The sequence below is a fragment of the Ranitomeya variabilis genome, chromosome 7, assembly GCF_051348905.1.
Source record: "Ranitomeya variabilis isolate aRanVar5 chromosome 7, aRanVar5.hap1, whole genome shotgun sequence".
Taxonomy (NCBI): Eukaryota; Metazoa; Chordata; class Amphibia; order Anura; family Dendrobatidae; genus Ranitomeya; species Ranitomeya variabilis.
The window spans coordinates 225,880,538-225,906,016 of NC_135238.1; the positions used below are offsets into that span (position 1 = coordinate 225,880,538).

Here is a 25,479-nt window from a genome sequence, read left to right on the forward strand (position 1 = left end):
GTGAAAATCAGATCACAGTTAATTGACACTCAGTTCCAACTTTGATCAGAGTTTGAGCTAAGTGTTTTTCTTTACCATAATCGATCTGATTCTCCGAGCCCTAATGGTAACTCCTGGGCTCCGATGCAAAGTCTTCAATAAGCCATCCATCTAATATGTGCCATTAAGAATACTAATATTTTGGGGCATCAAGGAGTGGATATGCTCAATGAGGAATAGATATAGTTGTTCACATAACAGAGCCGTGATCCTGGTCGACCTAGTTATGTGTGATAAGGTTCTTGTTAGTGGAGACCCAGGTCTCGGGAGCTGTATGCCTTCCATCTGTATCCTGTCTTCACACTTGACGGGCTGAAGTTTGAATTATATCAGGGACGCCACTTTATCTCATTCCCAGTGAACCCCTTAAAAGGTTTGTCTCCTAATCAAAATATAAACCAGTCTATAGGATAGGTAATAAATGTATAATTGCTGGGGATCCAACGATTGATATCTCCACAAAATCGCGGCAATAGGGACCAAAAGTGAACTGTGTGAATGGAGCTGTAGTTAGTTTGTTTGATGACTGCCTATCTCATAGTTTTTGCATAAATGAATAAGAACTTGGCCTCCAGTTCTGAGGATTTGTGGGGGTTCAAAAGCTGATGCTTAAGATTTAAAGGGGTCGTCCAGCCTTAGGGTATTAGTCTGAAGTCATTCTATGAGACTGCAGTCTTGCAAGGATTCTTTAGTGCCAGTGTCAAGAGTGGCAGGCGCATGGCAAGTTTGTGATTTGCATACAGTACATGGAGTGATGTGCAGACTAGGCACGTGTGTGGCTTCACTCAATGCAAGTGTATTGAGTGAGACTGGACACGTCTAGTCAGAATGTGGCGGGTAGAATGCAAAAATGCATACTTCCAGTCACATGACCGCCCGCTACAGGCCACAGGCACTGGAGAATCCTATCGTAACTGCAGACTTATACCCTAAGACTGGACAATCCTGTTAAGCATTTATCATCTAATATGTATAGAGGTGCTAAATGTTGTTATGGGACACTGCCATTATCACTATATTTTGATATGTATCAGAGCTGGCTGAGATGTTGAAATGTTCTCCATCTCATCAGAGTCTGGATGATGCGCAAATGAGTTAAATGAACCATTGAGCCCCTTTAAATTCAACAGACTTGCAATTTTAATATCAAATTATTAATGACAGAAGACGTGGCATCAGTCCTGAATGGCTAGGTAGCACCATCTGTGAATTTGGCTACGTCTTGAGAATAATGATGTTCCTGATCTAAAAGACTGTCTGCAGCATTCTTATAATAAATATTATGATCAGCTAAATATTAGAGAAGATTGTGTCATTGTGAGTCTCTAATGCTGTGATACTTTTAATACTACATACTATAGATATTTGTTGTGAATCCGCTTTTTGGGCTCCCCTGGTGGTTGCTGGTGGTACTGGTGACTTGTGTGTGCTTTGCTGTCTCAGTTCACCTGCTCCCATCAGTGTTTGTGAGTTTCCTATTTAGCCTTGCTCTCCAGTCATTTCCTTGCCGGTCATCATTGTAACCAGAGCCTTCGGTTGCATGTTCCTGCTACTAGTCTGCTGATCAGCTAAGTGGACTTTGTCCTTTTGTTTTGTATCTTTTGTCCAGTTTGCAGTTTTTGTTATTCTCTGTAGCTGGAAGCTCTTGCGGGCTGAAATTGCCACTCCTGTGTCATGAGTTGACACAGGAGTCTTAAAGTAATTTCAGGATGGTTTTTTGAAAGGGTTTTCAGTTGACCGTGAAGTCCTCTTTTGTATCCTTCTGCTATCTAGTAAGTGGACCTCTCTTTGCTAAATCTACTTTCATACTGTGTATGTCTTTTCCTCTTAAACTCACCGTTATTACATGTGGGGGGCTGCTATCATCTTTTGGGGTATTTCCCTAGAGGTAAGCCAGGTCTGTTCCTTCCTCTACCAGGCGTAGTTAGTCCTCCGGCTGGCGCGTGGCATCTAGGAAGTCGTAGGTATGCTCCCTGGCTACTATTAGTTGTGTGGTAGATTTAGCTCACGGTCAGCTCGAGATTCCATCACCCAGAGCTCGTCCGTTATTTTTGTGTTTTGATGTTTCCCTGCCATTGGGAATCATGACAGTATGACCGGCCAGTGTTAAAGTTATTGGCAGAAGAAAGGAGAGAAAAAAGAAGTCTGTAGAATTTCCCCCCCCCCTATGCTTGCTCCATAGTTGGATCAGTTGCATTTCAGCTCTAATTACAGCCTTTGCCTTTCTCTCCTTCTAATCCTTGAATGGCTCTGATCTCACCTGTTTAAAGATGGACCCTCAGAGTTTGGCTGTAGGTTTAAATAATCTTGCTACCAAGGTTCAAAATTTACAAGATTTTGTTATACATACTCCGATGTCTGAACCTAAAATTCCTACACCAGAGGTGTTTTCCGGAGATAGATCTCGGTTCCTGAATTTCAAATATAATTGTAAATTGTTCCTTTCTCTCAGACCTCACTCCTCTGGAGATCCTGTCCAGCAGGTTAAGATTGTAATCTCTTTGCTGCGAGGTGACCCTCAAAATTGGGCATTTTCATTGACACCAGGGGATCCTGCGTTGCTCAATGTGGATGCGTTTTTTCTGGCTTTAGGGTTGCTTTATGAGGAACCTAATTTGGAGATTCAAGCTGAAAAAGCTTTGATAGCCCTATCTCAAGGGCAAGATGAAGCTGAGATATACTGCCAAAAATTTCGTAGATGGTCTGTGCTTACTCAGTGGAATGAGTGCGCCCTAGCGGCAAATTTCAGAGAGGGCCTTTCTGATGCCGTTAAAGATGTTATGGTCGGGTTCCCTGCGCCCACAGGTCTGAATGAGTCCATGACAATGGCTATTCAGATTGATCGGCGTTTGCGGGAGCGCAAACCCGTGCACCATTTGGCGGTATCTTCTGAAGAGACGCCAGAGAAAATGCAATGTGACAGAATTCTGTCCAGAAGCGAGCGGCAGAATTATAGGCGTAAAAATGGGTTATGCTTCTATTGTGGTGATTCTGCTCATGTTATATCAGCATGCTCTAAACGTACAAGGAAGGTTGACAAGTCTATTTCAATTGGCACTTTACAGTCTAAATTTATTCTGTCTGTAACCTTGATTTGTTCATTATCAGTTATTACCGTGGATGCCTATGTGGACTCTGGCGCCGCTCTGAGTCTTATGGATTGGTCCTTTGCCAGGCGCTGTGGGTTTGATTTAGAGCCTCTGGAAGTCCCTATACCTCTGAAGGGTATTGATTCTACGCCTTTGGCTTGCAATAAACCACAATTCTGGACGCAAGTGACTATGCGTATGACTCCAGACCATCAGGAGGTGATTCGCTTCCTTGTGTTGTACAATTTGCATGATGTCTTGGTGCTTGGATTACCATGGTTACAATCTCATAACCCAGTCCTTGACTGGAAAACAATGTCTGCGTTAAGCTGGGGATGTCGGGGGGCTCATGGGGACATACCTTTGGTTTCCATTTCGTCATCTATTCCCTCTGAGATTCCGGCATTTTTGTCTGATTATCGTGATATTTTTGAGGAGCCAAAAATTGGTTCACTCCCTCCCCACAGAGATTGTGATTGCGCCATAGATCTGATTCCTGGCAGTAAATTTCCAAAGGGTCATTTGTTTAACTTATCTGTACCTGAACATGCTGCTATGCGAGAGTATATTAAGGAGTCCCTGGAAAAGGGACATATTCGTCCTTCTTCATCTCCTTTAGGAGCCGGTTTTTTCTTTGTCTCTAAAAAGGATGGCTCCCTGAGGCCTTGTATTGATTATCGACTCCAGAATAAAATTACAGTCAAATATCAGTATCCGTTGCCTTTGCTGACTGATTTGTTTGCTCGCATAAGGGGGGCTAAGTGGTTCTCTAAGATTGATCTTCGTGGGGCGTATAATTTGGTGCGAATTAAGCAGGGGGATGAGTGGAAAACCGCATTTAATACGCCTGAGGGCCATTTTGAGTATTTAGTAATGCCTTTCGGCCTTTCTAATGCACCTTCAGTCTTTCAGTCCTTAATGCATGATATTTTCCGTGAATATTTGGATAAATTTATGATTGTATATTTGGATGATATTTTGATTTTTTTCTGATGACTGGGAGTCTCATGTTCAACAGGTCAGGAGGGTTTTTCAGGTTTTGCGGGAGAATTCTTTGTGTGTAAAGGGTTCAAAGTGTGTTTTTGGGGTTCAAAAGATTTCCTTTTTGGGGTACATTTTTTCCCCTTCTTCTATTGAGATGGACCCTGTCAAGGTTCGGGCTATTTGTGACTGGACGCAGCCTACTTCTCTTAAGAGTCTTCAGAAATTCTTGGGCTTTGCTAATTTTTATCATCGATTTATAACTGGTTTTTCTGGCGTTGCTAAACCTCTGACGGATTTGACCAAAAAGGGTGCTGATGTTGCCAATTGGTCCCCTGCTGCTGTGGAGGCCTTTCGGGAGCTTAAGCGCCGCTTTTTGTCTGCCCCTGTGTTGCGCCAGCCTGATGTTTCTCTTCCCTTTCAGGTTGAGGTCGATGCTTCCGAGATCGGAGCGGGGGCAGTTTTGTCGCAGAAAAGTTCCGACTGCTCAGTGATGAGACCTTGTGCGTTCTTTTCTCGAAAATTTTCGGCCGCCGAGCGAAACTATGATGTTGGTAATCGGGAGCTTTTGGCCATGAAGTGGGCATTTGAGGAGTGGTGTCATTGGCTTGAGGGTGCCAGACATCAGGTGGTAGTTTTGACTGATCACAAGAATCTGATTTATCTTGAGTCTGCCAGGCGCCTGAATCCTAGACAGGCACGATGGTCGTTGTTTTTTTTCTCGGTTTAATTTTGTGGTTTCATACTTACCGGGTTCTAAAAATGTTAAGGCAGATGCTCTTTCTAGGAGTTTGGAGCCTGACTCTCCTGGGGATTCTGAACCTGCTGGTGTCCTTAAGGATGGGGTTGTTTTGTCTGCTGTCTCCCCAGATCTGCGACGTGCTTTGCAAGAATTTCAGGCGGATAGACCTGATCGTTGTCCGCCTGGTAGACTGTTTGTTCCTGATGATTGGACCAGTAGAGTCATCTCGGAAGTTCATTCTTCTTCGCTGGCAGGTCATCCTGGAATTTTTGGTACCAGAGATTTGGTGGCTAGATCCTTCTGGTGGCCTTCCCTGTCTCGGGATGTGCGTGTTTTTGTGCAGTCTTGTGATGTGTGTGCTCGGGCCAAGCCTTGTTGTTCTAGGGCTAGTGGGTTATTGTTGCCCTTGCCTGTTCCAAAGAGGCCTTGGACGCACATCTCTATGGACTTTATTTCTGATCTCCCTGTTTCTCAGAAGATGTCTGTTATCTGGGTGGTGTGTGACCGTTTTTCTAAAATGGTTCATTTGGTACCATTGCCTAAGTTGCCTTCCTCATCTGAGTTGGTTCCTCTATTTTTTCAAAATGTGGTTCGCTTGCATGGTATTCCGGAAAACATCGTTTCTGACAGGGGAACCCAGTTCGTGTCTAGATTTTGGCGGGCATTCTGTGCCAGGTTGGGCATTGATTTGTCTTTTTCGTCTGCATTCCATCCTCAGACTAATGGCCAGACGGAGCGAACTAATCAAACTTTGGAGACTTATTTGAGGTGTTTTGTGTCTGCGGATCAGGATGACTGGGTTGCCTTTTTGCCGTTGGCAGAATTTGCTCTTAATAATCGGGCTAGTTCTGCCATTTTGGTTTCTCCTTTCTTTTGCAATTCGGGGTTTCATCCTCGTTTTTCATCTGGTCAGGTGGAATCTTCGGATTGTCCTGGAGTGGATGCGGTGGTGGATCGGTTGCATCAGATTTGGGGACAAGTGGTGGACAATTTGAAGTTGTCCCAGGAGAGGATTCAGCAGTTTGCTAACCGCCGTCGTCGTGTTGGTCCTCGCCTTCGTGTTGGGGACTTGGTGTGGTTGTCTTCCCGTTTTGTCCCTATGAGGGTTTCTTCTCCTAAGTTTAAGCCTCGGTTCATCGGTCCTTATAGGATTTTGGAGATACTTAACCCTGTGTCCTTTCGTTTGGACCTCCCGGCATCTTTCGCTATCCATAATGTATTCCATCGGTCATTGTTGCGTAGATATGAGATACCGGTGGTTCCTTCTACTGAACCTCCTGCTCCTGTGCTGGTGGAGGGTGAATTGGAGTACGTTGTAGAGAAGATCTTGGATTCCCGTATTTCCAGACGGAGATTTCAATATCTGGTTAAATGGAAGGGCTATGGTCAGGAAGATAATTCTTGGGTAACTGCCTCTGATGTTCATGCCTCGGATTTGGTTCGTGCCTTTCATAGGGCTCATCCAGATCGCCCTGGCGGTTCTCGTGAGGGTTCGGTGCCCCCTCCTTAAGGGGGGGTACTGTTGTGAATCCGCTTTTTGGGCTCCCCTGGTGGTTGCTGGTGGTACTGGTGACTTGTGTGTGCTTTGCTGTCTGAGTTCACCTGCTCCCATCAGTGTTTGGGAGTTTCCCATTTAGCCTTGCTCTCCAGTCATTTCCTTGCCGGTCATCATTGTAACCAGAGCCTTCGGTTGCATGTTCCTGCTACTAGTCTGCTGATCAGCTAAGTGGACTTTGTCCTTTTGTTTTGTATCTTTTGTCCAGTTTGCAGTTTTTGTTATTCTCTGTAGCTGGAAGCTCTTGCGGGCTGAAATTGCCACTCCTGTGTCATGAGTTGACACAGGAGTCTTAAAGTAATTTCAGGATGGTTTTTTGAAAGGGTTTTCAGTTGACCGTGAAGTCCTCTTTTGTATCCTTCTGCTATCTAGTAAGTGGACCTCTCTTTGCTAAATCTACTTTCATACTGTGTATGTCTTTTCCTCTTAAACTCACCGTTATTACATGTGGGGGGCTGCTATCATATTTTGGGGTATTTCCCTAGAGGTAAGCCAGGTCTGTTCCTTCCTCTACCAGGCGTAGTTAGTCCTCCGGCTGGCGCGTGGCATCTAGGAAGTCGTAGGTATGCTCCCTGGCTACTATTAGTTGTGTGGAAGATTTAGCTCACGGTCAGCTCGAGATTCCATCACCCAGAGCTCGTCCGTTATTTTTGTGTTTTGATGTTTCCCTGCCATTGGGAATCATGACAGATATTATTAGAATTAACATTTTTTACTTTTAAAGGGATTTTTTCCAGGAACACATTTTGACTCATAGGAGGGAACATCAATGTGTGATCAGTGGGGGTCAAAGATTAGCAAACGTTTTGCCAAGGAAAGACTATCAATATGTTATCTTGGAGGACAACAATCTTTAAAGATAATGTACAAAGACTAAATTGTGTGAGTTTGTGCACATTATACACCAGTGGAATGAGGGCGACCATGTATTCTGTCTTTACTTGAGACCGCTTGTGCAGATCATAACCACAGGCCCCCATAATAGAACATGTAATAGGGCCCCACCTTGCCAAGATGGGGTTCAGCAGTATGTTCGGAAAAAGATTATCATTATTCTAGCATTTGTCACTTTGAGCACATGAAGAGAAAAGTGCAAAAACATTGTTGTTGTCATTGTAGCAGAGTCCAGTGATGAAGCAGAACAGCAGGCAAACAAATAGAGCAGAACTGACAATGTCTGGAGGCAAACATAGCAGAGCTGACAATGTCTGGAGGCAAACAAATATAGCAGAGCTGACAATGTCTGGAGGCAAACAAATATAGCAGAGCTGACAATGTCTGGAGGCAAACAAATATAGCAGAGCTGACAATGTCTGGAGGCAAGCAAATATAGCAGAGCTGACCATGTCTGGAGGCAAACAAATATAGCAGAGCTGACAATGTCTGGAGGCAAACAAATATAGCAGAGCTAACAATGTCTGGAGGCACACAAATATAGCAGAGCTGACAATGTCTGGAGGCAAACAAATATAGCAGAGCTGACAATGTCTGGAGGCAAACAAATATAGCAGAGCTGACCATGTCTGGAGGCAAACAAATATAGCAGTGCTGACAATGTCTGGAGGCAAACAAATATAGCAGAGCTGACAATGTCTGGAGGCAAACAAATATAGCAGAGCTGACAATGTCTGGAGGCACAGTAATAGCACGGTGTTGTGGGATAGTCCTAAATAATGGCAGAGGCCAACTACCTGAATTATCTGGCTTGTCCTCTCTATCTCAATTAATTGCTAGAGAAAAATACATAAAGGAGCAGCTTGGTTGCCAGGGCAGAGGAGCAGATATAGATGGCAGCTGCAGGGGAAGGATGGAGCGGTTGGCACTGGATCCAGTAGAGGTAACACTGTAGCTGCCCTTCCCTATCACTGATCAGCCACTAAAAATTCAAACAATGATAGTGTAAATATTATGGCAAATCAAACCACGGAATCTGGGAAATCTGAGCTTTTGCCACATGATCACACAACTGCTGCACAGCCGACTTGTTTTCTGGCACCGTTAATGTAAATGTATTGATTATTATTGTTATTGCATCATTTATATCTATTCCTATATTTTCATCTGTTTTCTGCTGACTTCCCACACTCCAGAAAGTCATTAGTTAAACTTTGTAGTTTCCCATCTCCATTAAAAAATAGAACCTGCAATATATGTACATAACCAAAGGCACAATGGCAAGGCAGACATAATTACTTCTAGTCACTGCAATCCAATTGGCAGTTGTAATTGCTTTCCCCGAGCCGTCAGAGCTGGTTACACAGCTGGTGTGTATAATTTGTCTGAAGTTTGCCAGAAATCAGGTGTTTTCTGTAGACCTACTTGGGGAAAAAATAATTTAAAGTTGGTTGAAGTCTACAGCGCTGATCCTAGAGGGACTTGTAAAAAATGCTGCCAGACTGTTACAGCAATTTCAGCTAAAGTCAACTGTGAAAATGATTGGTGACCTATAGGAAAGTCTTTGCATTTGAGCCAATTATAATGGGAGCGCTGTGTGGCATTTATAGGAGGTCATTAGAGGTGCCTGCAATCATGTCTAAGATCAGTCTAAGATATAAGGAGATAATATACTTGTTCTTGTAAAGAACTCCGGCACACAGGTCTGGTAACCGTACAAAGACTGCATGAGGCGTAACTTTAGCCTTGTAACACAGAATATACTGCTCAGTCTGCATAATATATATATATATATATATAAACCGACCCAAGTAAAAGCAAAGTTTTGCCACAAAAAACTGGGAAAACTTATTGACTTGTGTATAAGCTGGGTACGCATCATTCTTTCATCCCTATCCTGGTATGTATGACTCACCATTCCCATCCTTATATGCATGGATCCCCATCCCTGTCCTTGTATGCATAGCTCCCCATTCCTATCTTTGTATGCATGGCTCCTATAAAAAAATAAAAAACATCCTACTTACCTTCCCTGCGTGCCCTTGCTGCATCTCGTTCCATGCCAGCAGCTCTTCCGGCAGAGCGATCACTTGTCCCAGCTCGTTAAGGTAATGATTATTCACTCCATGCCTATGGGAGTGGAGAGAGGTGAATATTCATTACCTTAAAAAGTGGGTGACATGTGATCGCTCATCCAGAAAAGCTGCTGGCACGGAATGAGATGCAGCGAGGGCACGCAGGGAAGGTAAGTAGGATGTGTGCTGGAAGCCAGCGGCTGCGGCTGTAACTGCGCACGCTATAAGAGAAATGAATATTCACTGCCAGCACAGTTAATATTCATTTCTCTTTAGCAGCGGGCATAGGTTTTAGTTGCAGCCACCAGCTCCTGCCTCTGTGACCCGCTGCTTTGCTGCTCCCCCTCCTCCACCGTCTTTCTGGCACAATGACTCATGTATAAGCCGAGGGGGGCATTTTTTAGCACAAGTGTGCTGAAAAACTCAGCTTATACATGAGTAAATACTGTAGGTTTATAAAATTCAACTTCAACAAATTTGCAAATTGCACCATCTTGTTGATATGTTTGCATATACAGTTGAAACCAGAAGATTCCATATACTATATAAAAAGACACATCTGCATGTTTTTCTCAATATTTGAAAAGAAATCAGAATAAACCTTTCCCATTTTAGGTCCATTAGGACCATAATTAATAATATTAGCCAAATGCCAGAATAATGAGAGAGAATGTTTTAAGGCATTTTCATTACTTACTGCAAAGTCAAAAGTTTCCATACATTTCATTAGTATTTTGTGCCCTTAAACTGAATGACTTGAGTCAGACGTTTGGGATCTCCTTCCACAAGCTTCTCACAATAGTTGGTCGGAATTTGGGCCCATTCCTCCTGACAAAACTGGTGTAACTGATCCAGGTTTGTAGGTCACCTTGCTCACACCGGCCTTTTCAGCTTTGCCCATAAAATTTCCTTAGGATTGAGATCAGGGCTTTGTGATGGCCGCTCCAAAACATTGACTTTGTTATCCTGAAGCCACTTTGTTACCATTTTGGCAGTATGCTTCAGATCATTGTCTATTTGGAAGACCCATTTCTGCCCAAGCTTTATCTTTCTGGCTGATGTCTTGAGATATTGCTTCAGTATTGCCACATAACCTTCTTTTCTCATGATGCCATCTATTTATGAAGTGCACCAGTCCCTCCTGCAGCAAAACAACCCCACAACATGATGTTGCCTCCCCTGTGTTTCACAGAGGGGATGGTGTTCTTAGGCTTCCAAGCTTCTCCCTTTTTTTCTCTAAACGTAACGATGGCCATTATGCCAAAAAAGTTCATTTTTAGTTTCATCAAACCACAGGACATGTCTCCAAAAATAAGGTCTTACTGTGTGTATTTGCAAACATTCACACTAGTTTGGATGTGCAAGCCAGTTTTTTGTTGTTTCTATGTTAGCTTACTGACCGATCACTCTGCCCTTCACCATGTGGTGATTTTAATTACTGCATTTTCCTATCCCCTACCCATAAATGCCGGCTTTACTGAGAGATGTCCACATTCACCCAGGAATTCAGACATCAGCCTAAGAGATGTATTCACACTGGATAGGGATCCATCAGTCTTATGGGACCACCATGACGTTGGTTGATGGGCAGATATTATTTTGCGAAATTTTGTGCAAAGAGTCTCATTCATTTTTTCATAATATTCAAAAGCCATATTGCTATTCATATTTCATATACTTCACATTGACATGCTTTAGCACGATTGAGTGCAATCTTTTTTTGTATACTGTATAGCGCTCTGCAACACTGAGTCAAAGCGGTGTGACATGGGCTGAATAAAATGTCTACCTTCCTATGTTTTATGTAACCTATAGAACTGCAAATCACAGAATTTTTTACTACACTGTTTTGGACTAATTTTACTTATGAAATCATGTTCCAACTACTTTATTATGAGAGTGAAACAACAAACATGCAATTTCTCAAAGATAATAATAGACAAGACGACAAAAGGCTAACTCAATCTGCAAGTGAAAACAGATTCTTACAATTTCTTCTGTATAGAAACAAGGTCAGTAAAATGCTAATTGAACGTTAAGATGGAGCTATTGAGCGCTGGAATGGTGGGTCCCAAAGTCATCACCTGCTGCATTCATAAAATTACCAGCACCTTTATTCCTGGAACACAATGGTGGAGGGGATGTGTAATAAGCAGCCTTGTGGTGCGCTTGTTACAAAGGCACAAACGAGCAGCTCTTTTTTCCTTTTGTATTTTCTGTTTTTCAATGAATCCTCTGCCTGTAATGGTTTTCTGAATATCAATGCTCTCATGATAACTCCTTCTTTTGTATGCACTCTGATTTGAAAGAGAGAATGTTTCTTGGAAATGATTTTATTTCCTTGGAAGATAAAGTGGATTGCGATACATCCTAATCCTCTCAGTATATTAAAGTGCACCTGCTACCTGCACATCGGGCTGCCAAGGAGACTTTCCTATATTTTAAGAATACGATAACTTATCCAAAAATCGCAAATTAGCAGAGCGAAGTGAATCACAAAGATGAGTAATGCAATAAATGTTATATATATATATATATATATATATATATATATATATATATATATATATATATATATATATATACACTCACCGGCCACTTTATTAGGTACACCATGCTAGTAACGGGTTGGACCCCTTTTGCCTTCAGAACTGCCTCAATTCTTCGTGGCATAGATTCAACAAGGTGCTGGAAGCATTCCTCAGAGATTTTGGTCCATATTGACATGATGGCATCACACAGTTGCCGCAGATTTGTCGGCTGCACATCCCAAAGATGCTCCATACAAGGCAGGATGGATCCATGCTTTCATGTTGTTTACGCCAAATTCTGACCCTACCATCCGAATGTCGCAGCAGAAATCGAGACTCATCAGACCAAGCAACGTTTTTCCAATCTTCTACTGTCCAATTTCGATGAGCTTGTACAAATTGTAGCCTCAGTTTCCTGTTCTTAGCTGAAAGGAGTGGTACCCGGTGTGGTCTTCTGCTGCTGTAGCCCATCTGCCTCAAAGTTCGACGCACTGTGCGTTCAGAGATGCTCTTAGGCCTACCTTGGTTGTAACGGGTGGCGATTTGAGTCACTGTTGCCTTTCTATCAGCTCGAACCAGTCTGCCCATTCTCCTCTGACCTCTGGCATCAACAAGGCATTTCCGCCCACAGAACTGCCGCTCACTGGATTTTTTTTCTTTTTCGGACCATTCTCTGTAAACCCTAGAGATGGTTGTGCGTGAAAATCCCAGTAGATCAGCAGTTTCTGAAATACTCAGACCAGCCCTTCTGGCACCAACAACCATGCCACGTTCAAAGGCACTCAAATCACCTTTCTTCCCCATACTGATGCTCGGTTTGAACTGCAGGAGATTGTCTTGACCATGTCTACATGCCTAAATGCACTGAGTTGCCGCCATGTGATTGGCTGATTAGAAATTAAGTGTTAACAAGAAGTTGGACAGGTGTACCTAATAAAGTGGCCAGTGAGTGTATATCAGATAATATTATGAAGACATCTGAATTAGTTACTGACAATTATATTATCTATGGGTCTGTCTATCAATCTGACAGTCTATCTGCTGTCTCTATGTTTCTATTATCAATCTTATATATAAAAAAGTATATTTCTATCTATTATCTATCTATCTATCTATCTATCTATCTATCTATCTATCTATCTATCTCTCTATCTATTATCTATCTATGTATTAATCTATCACTTTCAATCGATCTACAGTCATGGCCAAACGTTTTGTCACTCTTGACATTGTTCCAGAAAATACAGTATTTCTCCCAGAAGATTACTGCTTTTACATGTTTTTTAAAACATATGTTTATTTCACTTGTGTGTATTGGAGCAGCACAAAAAAAAAACAGGAGAAAAAAAGGAAAATTGGATATAATTTCACAGAAAACTACATTAGTAGGCCAGATGAAATTGTTGCACCCTCAATTTAATATTTAATATTTGGTTGCACACCGTTTGGAATAAATAACTGCAATCAATCACTTCCTATAGTTATCCACAGGCTTCTTAAAACTCTCAGCTGGAATTTTGTACAACTCTTCTTTTGTAAACTGCTCCAGGTCTCTCATATTTGAAGGCGCCTTCTCCAAACAGCAATTTTAAGATCTCTCCACAGATGTTCAATGGAGATCTGGATGCATTGCAGGCCACTTCAGAACTCTCCAGAACTTTGTTTTGATCCATCTCTAGGTGTTTCTTGAAATATGACTGGGGTCATTGTCCTGCTGGAAGACCCATGACTTAGACCACAAGTCCAGCTTTCTGACACTGGGCACTGCGACCAAAAATCCATTGGTAATTTTCAGATTTCATGATGCTTTGCACACAGACAAAACAACCCCAAAACATCTTTGAACCTCCACCATATTTAACTGTAGGCACTGTGTTCTGTTCTTTGAAGCCAATAGAATGTTGTGCTTTACCAAAAAGCTCTATCTCGGTCTCACCTTTCCATAAGACTTTCCCAGCAGGATTTTGGCTTACTCACTTACATTTTGACAAACTGCAGTCCAGCTTTTTTTTTGTATCTGTTTCAACAGTGGGGTCCTCCTGGATTTCCTGCCATAGAGTTTCATTTAATTCACGTGTTGACAGATAGTTTGTGCTGGCACTTCTCTACTGCCTAATATAGACAACATTCATTTACTGTGCATAGTTTGCTGGTCTAATGAGGATGCTATTGGGTTGTTGAAGCCATTAACATTTCCTTGTATGAATGTTATCCTTGCAGGTCAGTAGCAATGATCATCGTGTATTTTTTTGCACTAAAATTATTACCAAGTTAGGATGTCCTGCACACTGTTTGGTTCGGAGACATGGATAAATGCATCCAAATGCACGGCTTGGCTGTTTTCAGCTCTCTGATAGAGATGAATTGAGAGAGCCATGCATGTGTGGCCAGGGCCATCTCTCCATTTAACGTGTCCGTGTGGCCAAGGCCATTCTTAAGATAGATATGAGTTCCAGTGGCGGTGTCTGGATTAGTGATGAGTGAATGTGCTGGGATAAGGTGTTGTCCGAGCATGATCGTGTGCTAACCGAGTGTCTTCGGCGTGCTCGGAACATATGTTCGAGTCACCGCGGCTGCATATCTCACAGCTGTTCAACAGCCACAACACACACAGGGATTGCCTAACAAACAGTTGAACTGTTGAACAGTTGCGAGACATGCAGACGCGGGGACTCGAACATATCTTTTCAGCATGTCGAAGACACTCGGTTAGCACCTGAGCAAGCTCAGATAACACTTTATCCCAGCACATTCGCTCATCACTAATCTTCATCTAGGAGACATTTATGGCACATCCTGTCGATGTGTTACAATTGTAACCAGATGGGACATTCTTTTTAATTCCTCGCTGTCTAGTATCTTATGCCAATTATCTACTGTAGGGGAGATTTCTGCACTAGGAGGCGCTGCGACTTTCCTTTTTTAAATGCACTAAGAAGATGTAGCTAAGTTCTGAGCAGAATGCATGCTGAGTTTTTACATTATAGATTCCTAGGAACTTACAATATCAAAGTTGTAGATATCTCCTGAAAGTCTCCTGAGATACTGACGCTGTTGAATATGGATCTTTCAGACTTCAATGGGTGGACATAAGGTGCAAAGTGTGAAAAACTTCATGGTTTTTCTTTGGGAGCCTCACAACTAAGTTTAGACTTTGCTTAAAAAATGTTTCACTCCATAATAACACAATTTGGAGTTGAGGGAACGGATCTAGAAGAGAAGAGAAAACTTTAATTGGCTCAGTTGTTGGAAAGGTGAGATGGCTGTGTTGAAAGTCAATGTCCCATTGATTTCTTTTTTAAACTAATTTATTCCTTATACTGATAAATATTTGTTTTCTGACGGCTTATTCAAAAGTAATCTTTTGATGTGCTTTTTTTTGTTCATTCATTTTTTCCATGCCAAAAAACCCACAGTATTTTACAGTAACAGAAAAATGTGTGTGATTTATAAAATTTAATTCGTAGGATTCATTATTCTCCTTACAATTTTTGACCAGTGCTGCATTTTTTTTAAAAAAAAGCACAATTTATCGATTCCTTTAGCTTTTTTTTTACTGTTTTTTTTAAGATGAAAGTGTCTTAGCCACAAAAGGACATAAAAACACAAAAATGAACGTAATTTACGCTGCAGTTTTTTAGCGTAAGCCTAGTTTTTCGTGCAGAAAAAAATGTGATAAAAATGCTACATGAAGATATACCCTGATTGTAATTTTTTTTTTAAATCCTATTTTCCGTACATGGTTATGGGGCAGTTATACTGTCTAAGCTACTAATTGCAGCAGTGCAGAGATTTGTTTTACCGCAGCCTCATTGACTTTAGGAGCCTCAGTATTGGAGACGACTTACTGACTTCCATGATGGAGTGTTGTGGTCGCGCTCTATGATCCACACAAATATTACCATATACCCCAGCCAACTAGGGGTGCCTCATCTATTGTGAATGTGAAATTTATATGGAGGTGTTCCCTGTTCTTGAAAATCTGCCTGTCATGATCGTCAGACCCTTATACGGCTATTGATAAATGGATGGCAGCATTTTTCCACTACTGTGTTGTCACACACTATCTCTAATGTTTATTCAGTGTTTTATGGTCACTTACAGAGAACTTTTATTTTGTTTTGTTTTGTTGGTATGGAATAAAATTTCTTTGTGGTCAAGCTCCAATTTCTATTCAAAGAAGTTTCCTATGCTGTTTGTGTTTTTATACTGCTTTGCGAATGAAGATTGTTGACCATAGGGCAGCACGATGGCTCAGTGGTAAGCACCATGTGGTGGCTTAGTGGTTAGCACTGCAGCCTTGCAGCGCTGAGGTCCTGGATTCAAATCCCACCATGGACAAGATCTGTAAGGAGTTTGTATGTTCTCCCCGTGTTTGCGTGGGTTTCCGCCAGGTTCTCCGGTTTCCTCCCACATTCCAAAGACATACTGATAGGGAATCTAGTTTGTAAGCCCCATCGGGGACAGTGATGATAATGTGTGCAAACTGTAAAGCGCTGTGGAATATGTTGGTGCTATATAAAAATATAGATTATTATTATAACAACCTTTTATGCTATGGAAACCTTTTGTTACACTAAAATCTTTATAATACTGAAAACTGAAAAGTTTATTAAAAATAAATAAATAGTAGAGAGCCACCGCATGCAAGTGTCATGTTGAAAGTCAAGGTCGTATGTTGGGATTTATGTGGACGGAACCTTCTTTTTTGAAACATAAGGCAACAGTTACACCGCGGCTTTTGCTCCTAACTTGCTGTAATTTCACAGCCCAGTCCGTTTTGCCTACTGCATTTTAGCTATACTATGTTCCTTCTTGGATTTCCTCTTCATTCGGCTCATCCACAGATGTGTGTTACACGATGACCAGTTTTAAATAAAAAAATGTTATTTTACTCTTTCTGGAGTTGTTTATGACATACTTGTCTATATGTGGCGGTGGGATTTGCAGCCGCTTAATAGTTTTGATAGCATGTCTAATCAAGGATTAAAGTCCTTAAAGAGAATTTGTCAGTAGCTTTTTGCCACCTAATCTGAGAGCAACATGATGCAGGGGCAGAGACCCTGATTTCAACGATGTGTTACTTACTGGGCTGTTTGCTGTGGTTTTGATAAAATCACAGTTTTATCAGCAGGAAATTATCAATTGTGGTCATTTAGTCTAACCGCACCCCTACTGCTCATTGGTAGCTTTCTGTGTACACTGCACATGGGCAGAAAGCAGCCAATCAGTGCTGTGGGCGTGGTTATGCAGAACTCAACATTCAGAGAGAGGACTGCTAGATCTGCAGCAGAGAAAACAGGGATGGTATCAAAATGGCAACAAGCAGCCCAGTTTGTGACACATTGCTGGAATCAGGGTCGTTGCCCCTACATTATGCTGCTCTCAGATGGGTTAGGAAAAGCTTGGTGTCTGATTCCCTTTAAAGGGAACCTGTCACCTGAATTTGGCGGGTCCTTTTGTGGGTCATATGGGTGGTGTTTTCGGGTCTTTTATTAACCCCTTTCTTTCCCGCTGGCTGCATGCTGGTCTCGAAATTGACTTGACGTTGATTTGCTTTCCTCCCTAGTTAACGCGTGCGCAAAGCAATCTTGCCTTGTGTACGCGCAGTATGCTTTGCCCAACTGCGGGCAAAGCCGAAAACCATTAGTGCGCATGCGCCGGTGCACTATGTCCCGGAAGTATTTTGCTGTGTTCTGGGACACAGTGCGCCGGTGCATGCTCACTAATGGTTTTTGGCTTTGCCTGCAGTCGGGAAAAGCATACTGCACGTGCGCAAGGCAAGATTGCTTTGCGCATGCGTTAACTAGGGAGGAAAGTAAATCAACGTCAAGTCAATTTCGAGACCAGCGTGCGGCCAGCGGGAAAAAAAGGGGTTAATAAAAGACCCGAAAACACCGCCCATATGACCCAAAAAAGGACCCGCCAAATTCAGGTGACAGGTTCCCTTTAAGAAAGTTGGCAGAAAGTTAAGGGTGGAAATATTGGTAGTTCCATGGATCTGGGTTGACATTTGTTCAACTGACTTTGGAGAAGATTCACACCATTCACATTGAGCTCTTTCATACATGAGACTGTGTAAATTGGCTGTATGCTTGATTGCATTGATGCATGATGACTACTCATCTGTGATCATCTGCTCACGGAGAAAGGTGTTTCCATTGGGGACCTCCCTCCGATCAGTAAGGGAAGAGGAGGGGGATTATTAATTTTGCTTGGCGTTGTCAAAGAAGGAAAGATCTTCTGATTCTGAATGCGAAACTGATACAAAGCTTGTCACTCACGTATAAATGGGTAGAATCGCACAGACTGAAATTTCCTCTTCAGCTCAGCACGATCACAGGGGAACATGGCTGCCATATCTAATTAAGGCACCCTTTGTTACATAGCCAAAAAATACAAATACCTTGTCCAAATCTTTTCTTTTAATTTATTTCAAGGTAATTTATTTTTACAGGGATTTCATATTATCTTAGAGGATTAACTTTAACAAGAGACATCATTTCACCTCTAAAGATCTTACATATCCTGCCTCGGGCGAAACAATTTGTATCTCGCGTCCCCTCTATTTACCGTCATTTTTTGCCAAGGATTATTATAACACTTTTATTTATATTGATCTTTTATTAAACTTTTCAATCTCAATCTCGTTCTAAGAATGTGTCTTGAAATAAAAACCTATTGATTTAATAGATGTGGCAGTAATGGACTTTACCTGGAAAACTGGGGAAAATGAATTACAAGAGATAAAATGAAGTATTAGTGTTTATTACATTTCTTCTTGAATTACATTTTATACATTTTTATACATTTCTCCATTCTTCAGATAGTTTTGTTATTAGTTTATATAAAATTGGAATGAATGATGTAGTATTTTTCGCAGTAATAGTGTCATTCATGTCCATTGGTTAGCTACTGCAATGGGAGACATACAGGGGCATCTCACAAAATTAGAATATCATCAAAAAGTGAATTTATTTCAATTCTTCAATACAAAAAGTGAAACTCATATTATGTAGAGTCATTACACACAGAGTGATCTATTTCACGTGTTTATTTCTGTTAATGTTGATGATTATGGCTTATAGCCAATGAAAATCCAAAATTCATTATCTCAGTAAATTAGAATACTTTATAACGCCAGCTTGAAAAATGATTTTAACATCTGAAATGTTGGCCTACTGAAATGTATGTTCAGTAAATGCACTCAGTACTTGGTCGGGGCTCCTTTTGCATCAATTACTGCATCAATGCGGAGTGGCATGGAGGCGATCAGCCTGTGGCACTGCTGAGGGGTTATGGAAACCCAGGTTGCTTTGATAGAAGCCTTCAGCTCGTCTGCATTGTTGGGTCTGGTGTCTCATCTTCCTCTTGACAATACTCCATAGATTCTCTATGAGGTTAAGGTCTGGCGAGTTTGCTGCCAAACAGGCACAGTGATAATGTTGTTTGTAAACCAGGTATTGGTACTTTTGGCAGTGTGGACAGGGGCCAAGTCCGGCTGGAGAATGACATTTCCATCTCCAAAAAGCTTGTCTGCAGAGGGAAGCATGAAGTGCTCTAAAATTTCCTGGTAGTCGGCAGCACTGACTTTGGTCTTGATAAAACACAGTAGACCTTCACCAGCAGATGACATGGCTCCCCAAACCATCACTGATTGTGGAGACTTTACACTAGACCTCCAGCAGCTTGGATTGTGGCCTCTCCACTCTTCCTCCAGACTCTGGGACCTGGATTTCCAAGGTCTAGTGTGAAGTGTGTGGTACCTGGGATCTCAGAAGGTGTCGGTGCCGGTGAACAGAGTTCGTTTTTCATATGATATCCCTGCATTGGGTTTCGTGAAACAGGCCACTGGAGGTGGCGCATGTGCAGACTGAGATCTCGAGAGACAAAATCTCATCTCCCGAAATCTCAATCTGTGCATGCGCCGCCACAGGTGCTGACACCTTCTGCAATCCTAGGCACCACAGCATCACCCTACTCCTGCCGCTGGCCTACTGAAGCAACAATCCTGCTTCCTGTGACCCCGCTCCACTGCAGCCACCCCACAGGTATAATACCATTAAAAAGGAATATAAGATGCGCCACCATTTTATTTAAAAACATTTTTTTCATATATTTCACCACATAATTTGTGGTGCGTCCTATGGTCCAGTGCGTCTTATAATCCACAAATTACATTTTGTTTTCTTTAAAGTCCCCATACCTATTCATAACGAGAGCCTATCCCTGATTCGTGCTGACCATTCCTCTTGTAGCATTAATCTTCAGTTTCCTTTAACCTTTCTGTAACTGGGACTAAACATTAAAAGAGTTATCTCAACTTAAAAGGTTACTCAGGGTAGGGGAAAACTGGTTGAACATTGGGGATTCCACTGTCTAAGCCCCCCCACTAAATTGTAGAAATGGACTCTGAAGCACCAGTATGACATGGGTAATAAATGTAAAGGTAAAATAGGACCAATCTCTAAGCCGTCTCTTGAAAGGTGATGTATCACTCTTATATTGAGCATGGAAGCATGGCTTCATCATAAACTGAAAATGAAACAAAAAGAGCTAACACTCTATTACTGCTATGAAAAATATTTCTACTGTGACCTATGTAGGTCCTTTAATTATGGGAGACATATTTTCGGCATTGTGATGCAGTGGCAAATATAAAGCATTTGCTTATATCACTGTGCGGTCTGCGCACCAGCCATGAATTAATATTGGCCAGATGGACAAAGTTGGATATGCCATGTCTCATATCTACAGAAAGCTAAAATCATGATAGCAAATATGGCATTATACATCCCACCTTGGACCTCCAGGAGGTCAGATATATTTAAGACTGAGGATCTCATAAATTTTGATACCTGAGAATATGATTTACCAGCCCCCTTCTAAAGTTACCAACAGGCTAGTAAATGACTCATCTGGTAAAAGCAAATACTCACTTGAAGTCATTGTTCAGTGCTGGGAAATACAACTCGCTGTAGGACTGCATTATATTCCAATCGGAGCGCTGCCCCGGCAAAGAACTGCATAATTCCAGGTCTAGTAATTTTCTTCTGTTTAGCCCTTTTATTGTTTATGCGACTGTATATACTGTATTGTCGTGTTCCCTTTGTATATTTTATTTGTATTTATTTGCATATTTTATTTGTATCCCTTTTGTATATTTTTATAAACACAACTTAATTGTTGGATTTAATATATGAAACTTAATAGCTTTGTTCCTCTTGTTCTATAAACCGCACCCCTGAAGCCTCATGAGTAGCGATGTTTGAGCATGCTTGCCACTGCTAGCATTTGGGTGCTCGATCGAGTAGTGAGCTGTGCTGAGTATTGGTTGGTTCTCAAGTGCTCGGGTTGGGTCTTTCAGCCGCGCAGCACTGAAGCCGGGAATCAGTCTCTCCCTCCCTCTCTCTCTTTCTGTTCCGATCAAAAGCCATCGAGTAAAAGTCTGCCAGAAAAATGCTCGACATCGTCATCGACACGCATTAGGCTCGGTACTCGAATTGAGCACCCGAGCATTCCAAAGTACTCAATTTGAATACAGAGCACGCGGACAATTTACTGCTCTCATCATTACTCATAAGGTTCTACGTTACCAGAATAGGTGTCCCACTGGCCTGTATAAATGATTAGTTGTGGCAGATAGTATTTTCTGTAGTTATCGTCAGTCAATTGTGTGATTGTCCTAACAAATGGAGGCGCCAGAGTGCTGTCCATGACAAGATGAGAAATATTGGCGCATGCACACCACTACTTCTTTCATTGCCTATGAATATATCTACAGATAGGTGAGAGCTGATTGATCATTGGGCAACTCACGGCTTGGATCCCCACCCGTCATCAGAATGGGGCAATACCAGGCACAGTCACCAGCTTAGATTGGTGCTGTTTCAACAAAAAATAACTCGTCTCAATCCTTTTATCTCAAATTACTCAGGTTCCTTTTGTCTATGGCCTCATTCAGACATTAGTGATTTTTCATCAGTATTTATATGACAAAACCAGAAGTGTCTCCAAAACACAAAGCAGGTGTCGGTCTTTCAGTTACAGTTTTTCTCTATATGCTCCACTCCTGTTTTTGGCCAGTGCTGATGAAAGATCACTGACGTTTGAATGAGCTCTTATGTTATATTTTGTGATCACAAACCATTCGAGGTTAAAAATATGTAAAAATGAGATCAGAGGAAACATTTCTGCCCTTGACTCTCTGAAGGTCATTGAAGTTTACGGACAGTTGCAACCTCTAGAATAAAAACAATTACCTCCCGTCCTCCTGACAGCAAATCCTGGGTGACAACTACTTTTAGCAGCTATTAAAGCGCCAATAAGGGTTGTCAGGCAGTATTTTCCCCCAGCTCCTAAATGTTGTATTAATGAACGTAAACTCATAAAATATGTATTTAGAATATAAAATATTGATTTATAAAATATTATTTCCTGTTTAGAATCAGCTATTGAAAATAATTCAGAGACAGCAGAATTAAAAATGTAACTCTTATTCCATCAGGCAGATATGCATATGTTTTATATTATTATTAGCAATTTATATAATGCATAGGAATACAGAGACAACCATAAATGATATAATAATAAGGTAATAATAGCGGAAGTAAATGAATGAAAATGTTCAAAAATTAGTAAACATTGAAAAAAAAGTGCAGAAAAAAAAATCTTGGAAAATGCTCTTTAATATTCAGCCACATTTTACAAGCTGATATAGGTTGTTACTAAATATATATATATATATATATATATATATATATATATATATATATATATATATATATATATACCAGTTCTTTAAGGCCTTAGCACAGACTAACACACAGGAGATCCACACTTATCCAGGTCAAGACACTGAATGAGACACTCGGTCTCCATTTTATTTGCCAAACCACAGTTGGGATATGTGAGCAGTCATTCCCACACATCTCTTATGACTGCTCGTAAAACTCGTCCCTGGAATGCATAAGTAACTCTTTCAGCACTATATGTGCTGGAGCGTGCTTCTGAGTTCACAACACCGAAGCAACCAACCTCGATGATACATATCTCCCCTCAAGAACCTGTCCGGCAGCCATCATACAAAATATATATTTTTACTGTCCTTGTCATGCAAAAAAAAAAAAAAACAATTACCGAAAGCAAAAAAAAAAAAAGATACATTAGGACATATTGCATTTGGAAAAAAAAGTGGCATGGGTCACAAGAAACATACCCAAAAGTGAAATTTAAATATAGAAGAATGTGAAAAAATTGCAATGTTTTGGTGCATTTTATATTCATTTGATGACAACTGATCACAATGTATTTTGATGTCATAAATGGCACATGGAAAAAGAAAAGAAACAAAATAAAAAAGCTGTCTTTTGAACCTTCAATGTCATAAAGCTTTTTTTTTTAATTATACAATTGATAGTTCTAAAATTGTAGCAACCTATACAATACAGTAAAATGTAATTTAAAGTGAGTGGTCAGGGGAGTAGTTAGTAGGATGCGAATAGATCAGCCTGGTTGATGGGGAGGTGGGCAAGAAGTCACTTTGATTTGCAATGGATATTTATAAATAAGACGGTGAATTAAATAATAGTCTAATCACCGATCTGGCATGGTGCACCGTTCTATTCCAAGTAAAGGAAAAACAAAAAATGTTCGTTTACATTATTGTTATTTATTTGCAATGTAATATCATTAACATTTGTGTTTTAAAAATTAATAATAAATAAAAATGAAAAAAAAATATAAAAAATAAACAAATACAATCAGGAAAAACTGTGTCAAAGAGAAACAAAAAAGTTATGTGTTTTGGAATGTGGAGAAGGAAGACTAAGATAAGGAAGAGTAAAAATTCTATTCGTGAAATTAACCGTAGGATTCATGGTAGAACCTTGTTGCACACATGCATGAGATTTCCAGAAGTCCTACAGTGACAGTGATTGTATCTAGATTGTCATTCCTACTCAGAATTAAGACTATCATGGTGGCAGAGACATCCCGCTGGACTAGTAAGGCCTCAATAGCATATGGCAAACAGAAGATTAAAAGTTAATATATAAAAAAGAACAAAAAAAGCAACATTTAACAATGTACAGAAAATGCCTCATCAGAACAGAGTAATCATTCATGACGCCTCCTGCTGTAGTAGTGATTGGGGACAGTCAGCGGATCGGACAGGTTTCCTTTATGTATTTTTGTGCTGGGGCCGGGGAATGCTCTTTCACACTTTCTACAGAGAATTGTTGGACAATTATATGTTTTTTCTTCTTTTCTGTTTTCTTTCAGAACTGCAATCAGCGTGTCACAAAAAGAGCTGCCAATACAAATGTGCCGTAAGCAGGAACAGCACCCAGTGCTTCTGTAGGGACGGCTATGAGCTAGCAGCAGACAGGAGGAGCTGTGCAGGTAAGACACCACTTATAGACGACATCGTCCCAGTGATGCACCTTGTGGCAATGAGCGGCAGGAAAAGCATCCTCAGGAGCTCTAAATCTGCAGCTGGACTGGGCTACCTTGGCATTCCATGCAAGATTTAGGGAGAATTTAGCTTGGTTATTTTCATAGCTTTGATGGCGCCATGACTATTTATGATGACTGCAGTAGCGATCCAGAGATGAGAAAACAGCCGTCTCACTGAAATGTAGCACCTCGGTATCACTGCCCGTAAGGTGTCTGCACTGATTCTAAAGCTTTTATAAATAGCTGCTGAACTGACACATAGCAAAGGTAGGACACAGTGCAGATGTAATAAAGTAGGAGATATATAATAGATAGATGTTTATTTATATATTTTTATTTTTTTATACAGTACAGACCAAAAGTTTGGACACACCTTCTCATTTAAAGATTTTCTGTATTTTCATGACTATGAAAATTGTACATTCACACTGAAGGCATCAAAACTATGAATTAACACATGTGGAATTATATACTTAACAAAAAAGTGTGAAACAACTGAAATTATGTCCTAAATTCTAGGTTCTTCAAAGTAGCCACCTTTTGCTTTGATGACTGCTTTGCACACTCTTGGCATTCTCTTGATGAGCTTCAAGAGGTAGTCACCGGGAATGGTCTTCCAACAATCTTGAAGGAGTTCCCAGAGATGCTTAGCACTTGTTGGCCCTTTTGCCTTCACTCTGTGTTCCAGCTCATCCAAAACCATCTCGATTGGGTTCAGGTCTGGTGACTGTGGGGGCCAGGTCATCTGGCGTAGCGCCCCATAACTCTCCTTATTGGTCAAATAGCCCTTACACAGCCTGGAGGTGTGTTTGGGGTCATTGTCCTGTTGAAAAAAAATGATGGTCCAACTAAACGCAAACTGGATGGAATAGCATGCCGCTGCAAGATGCTGTGGTAGCCATGCTGGTTCAGTATGCCTTCAGTTTTGAATAAATCCCCAACAGTGTCACCAGCAAAGCACCCCCACACCATCACACCTCCTCCTCCATGCTTCATGGTGGGAACCAGGCATGTAGAGTCCATCCGTTCACCTTTTCTGCGTCTCACAAAGAAACGGCGGTTGGAACCAAAGATCTCAAATTTGGACTCATCAGACCAAAGCACAGATTTCCACTGG

At 41.2% G+C, this 25,479-nt stretch overlaps 1 protein-coding gene across 5 annotated transcripts in view; it reads left to right on the plus strand.

Annotated features, from left to right (window-relative positions):
* LRP1B (LDL receptor related protein 1B) overlaps positions 1-25,479 on the plus strand; it is a 1,636,337-nt gene that overhangs the window by 658,762 nt on the left and 952,096 nt on the right. For all 5 annotated transcript variants that reach the window (XM_077273024.1, XM_077273022.1, XM_077273019.1 and 2 more), the window contains exon 4: positions 24,189-24,308. In XM_077273024.1, coding sequence (XP_077129139.1) covers positions 24,189-24,308 — 120 coding nt within the window. The remainder of the gene's footprint in view (positions 1-24,188; positions 24,309-25,479) is intronic.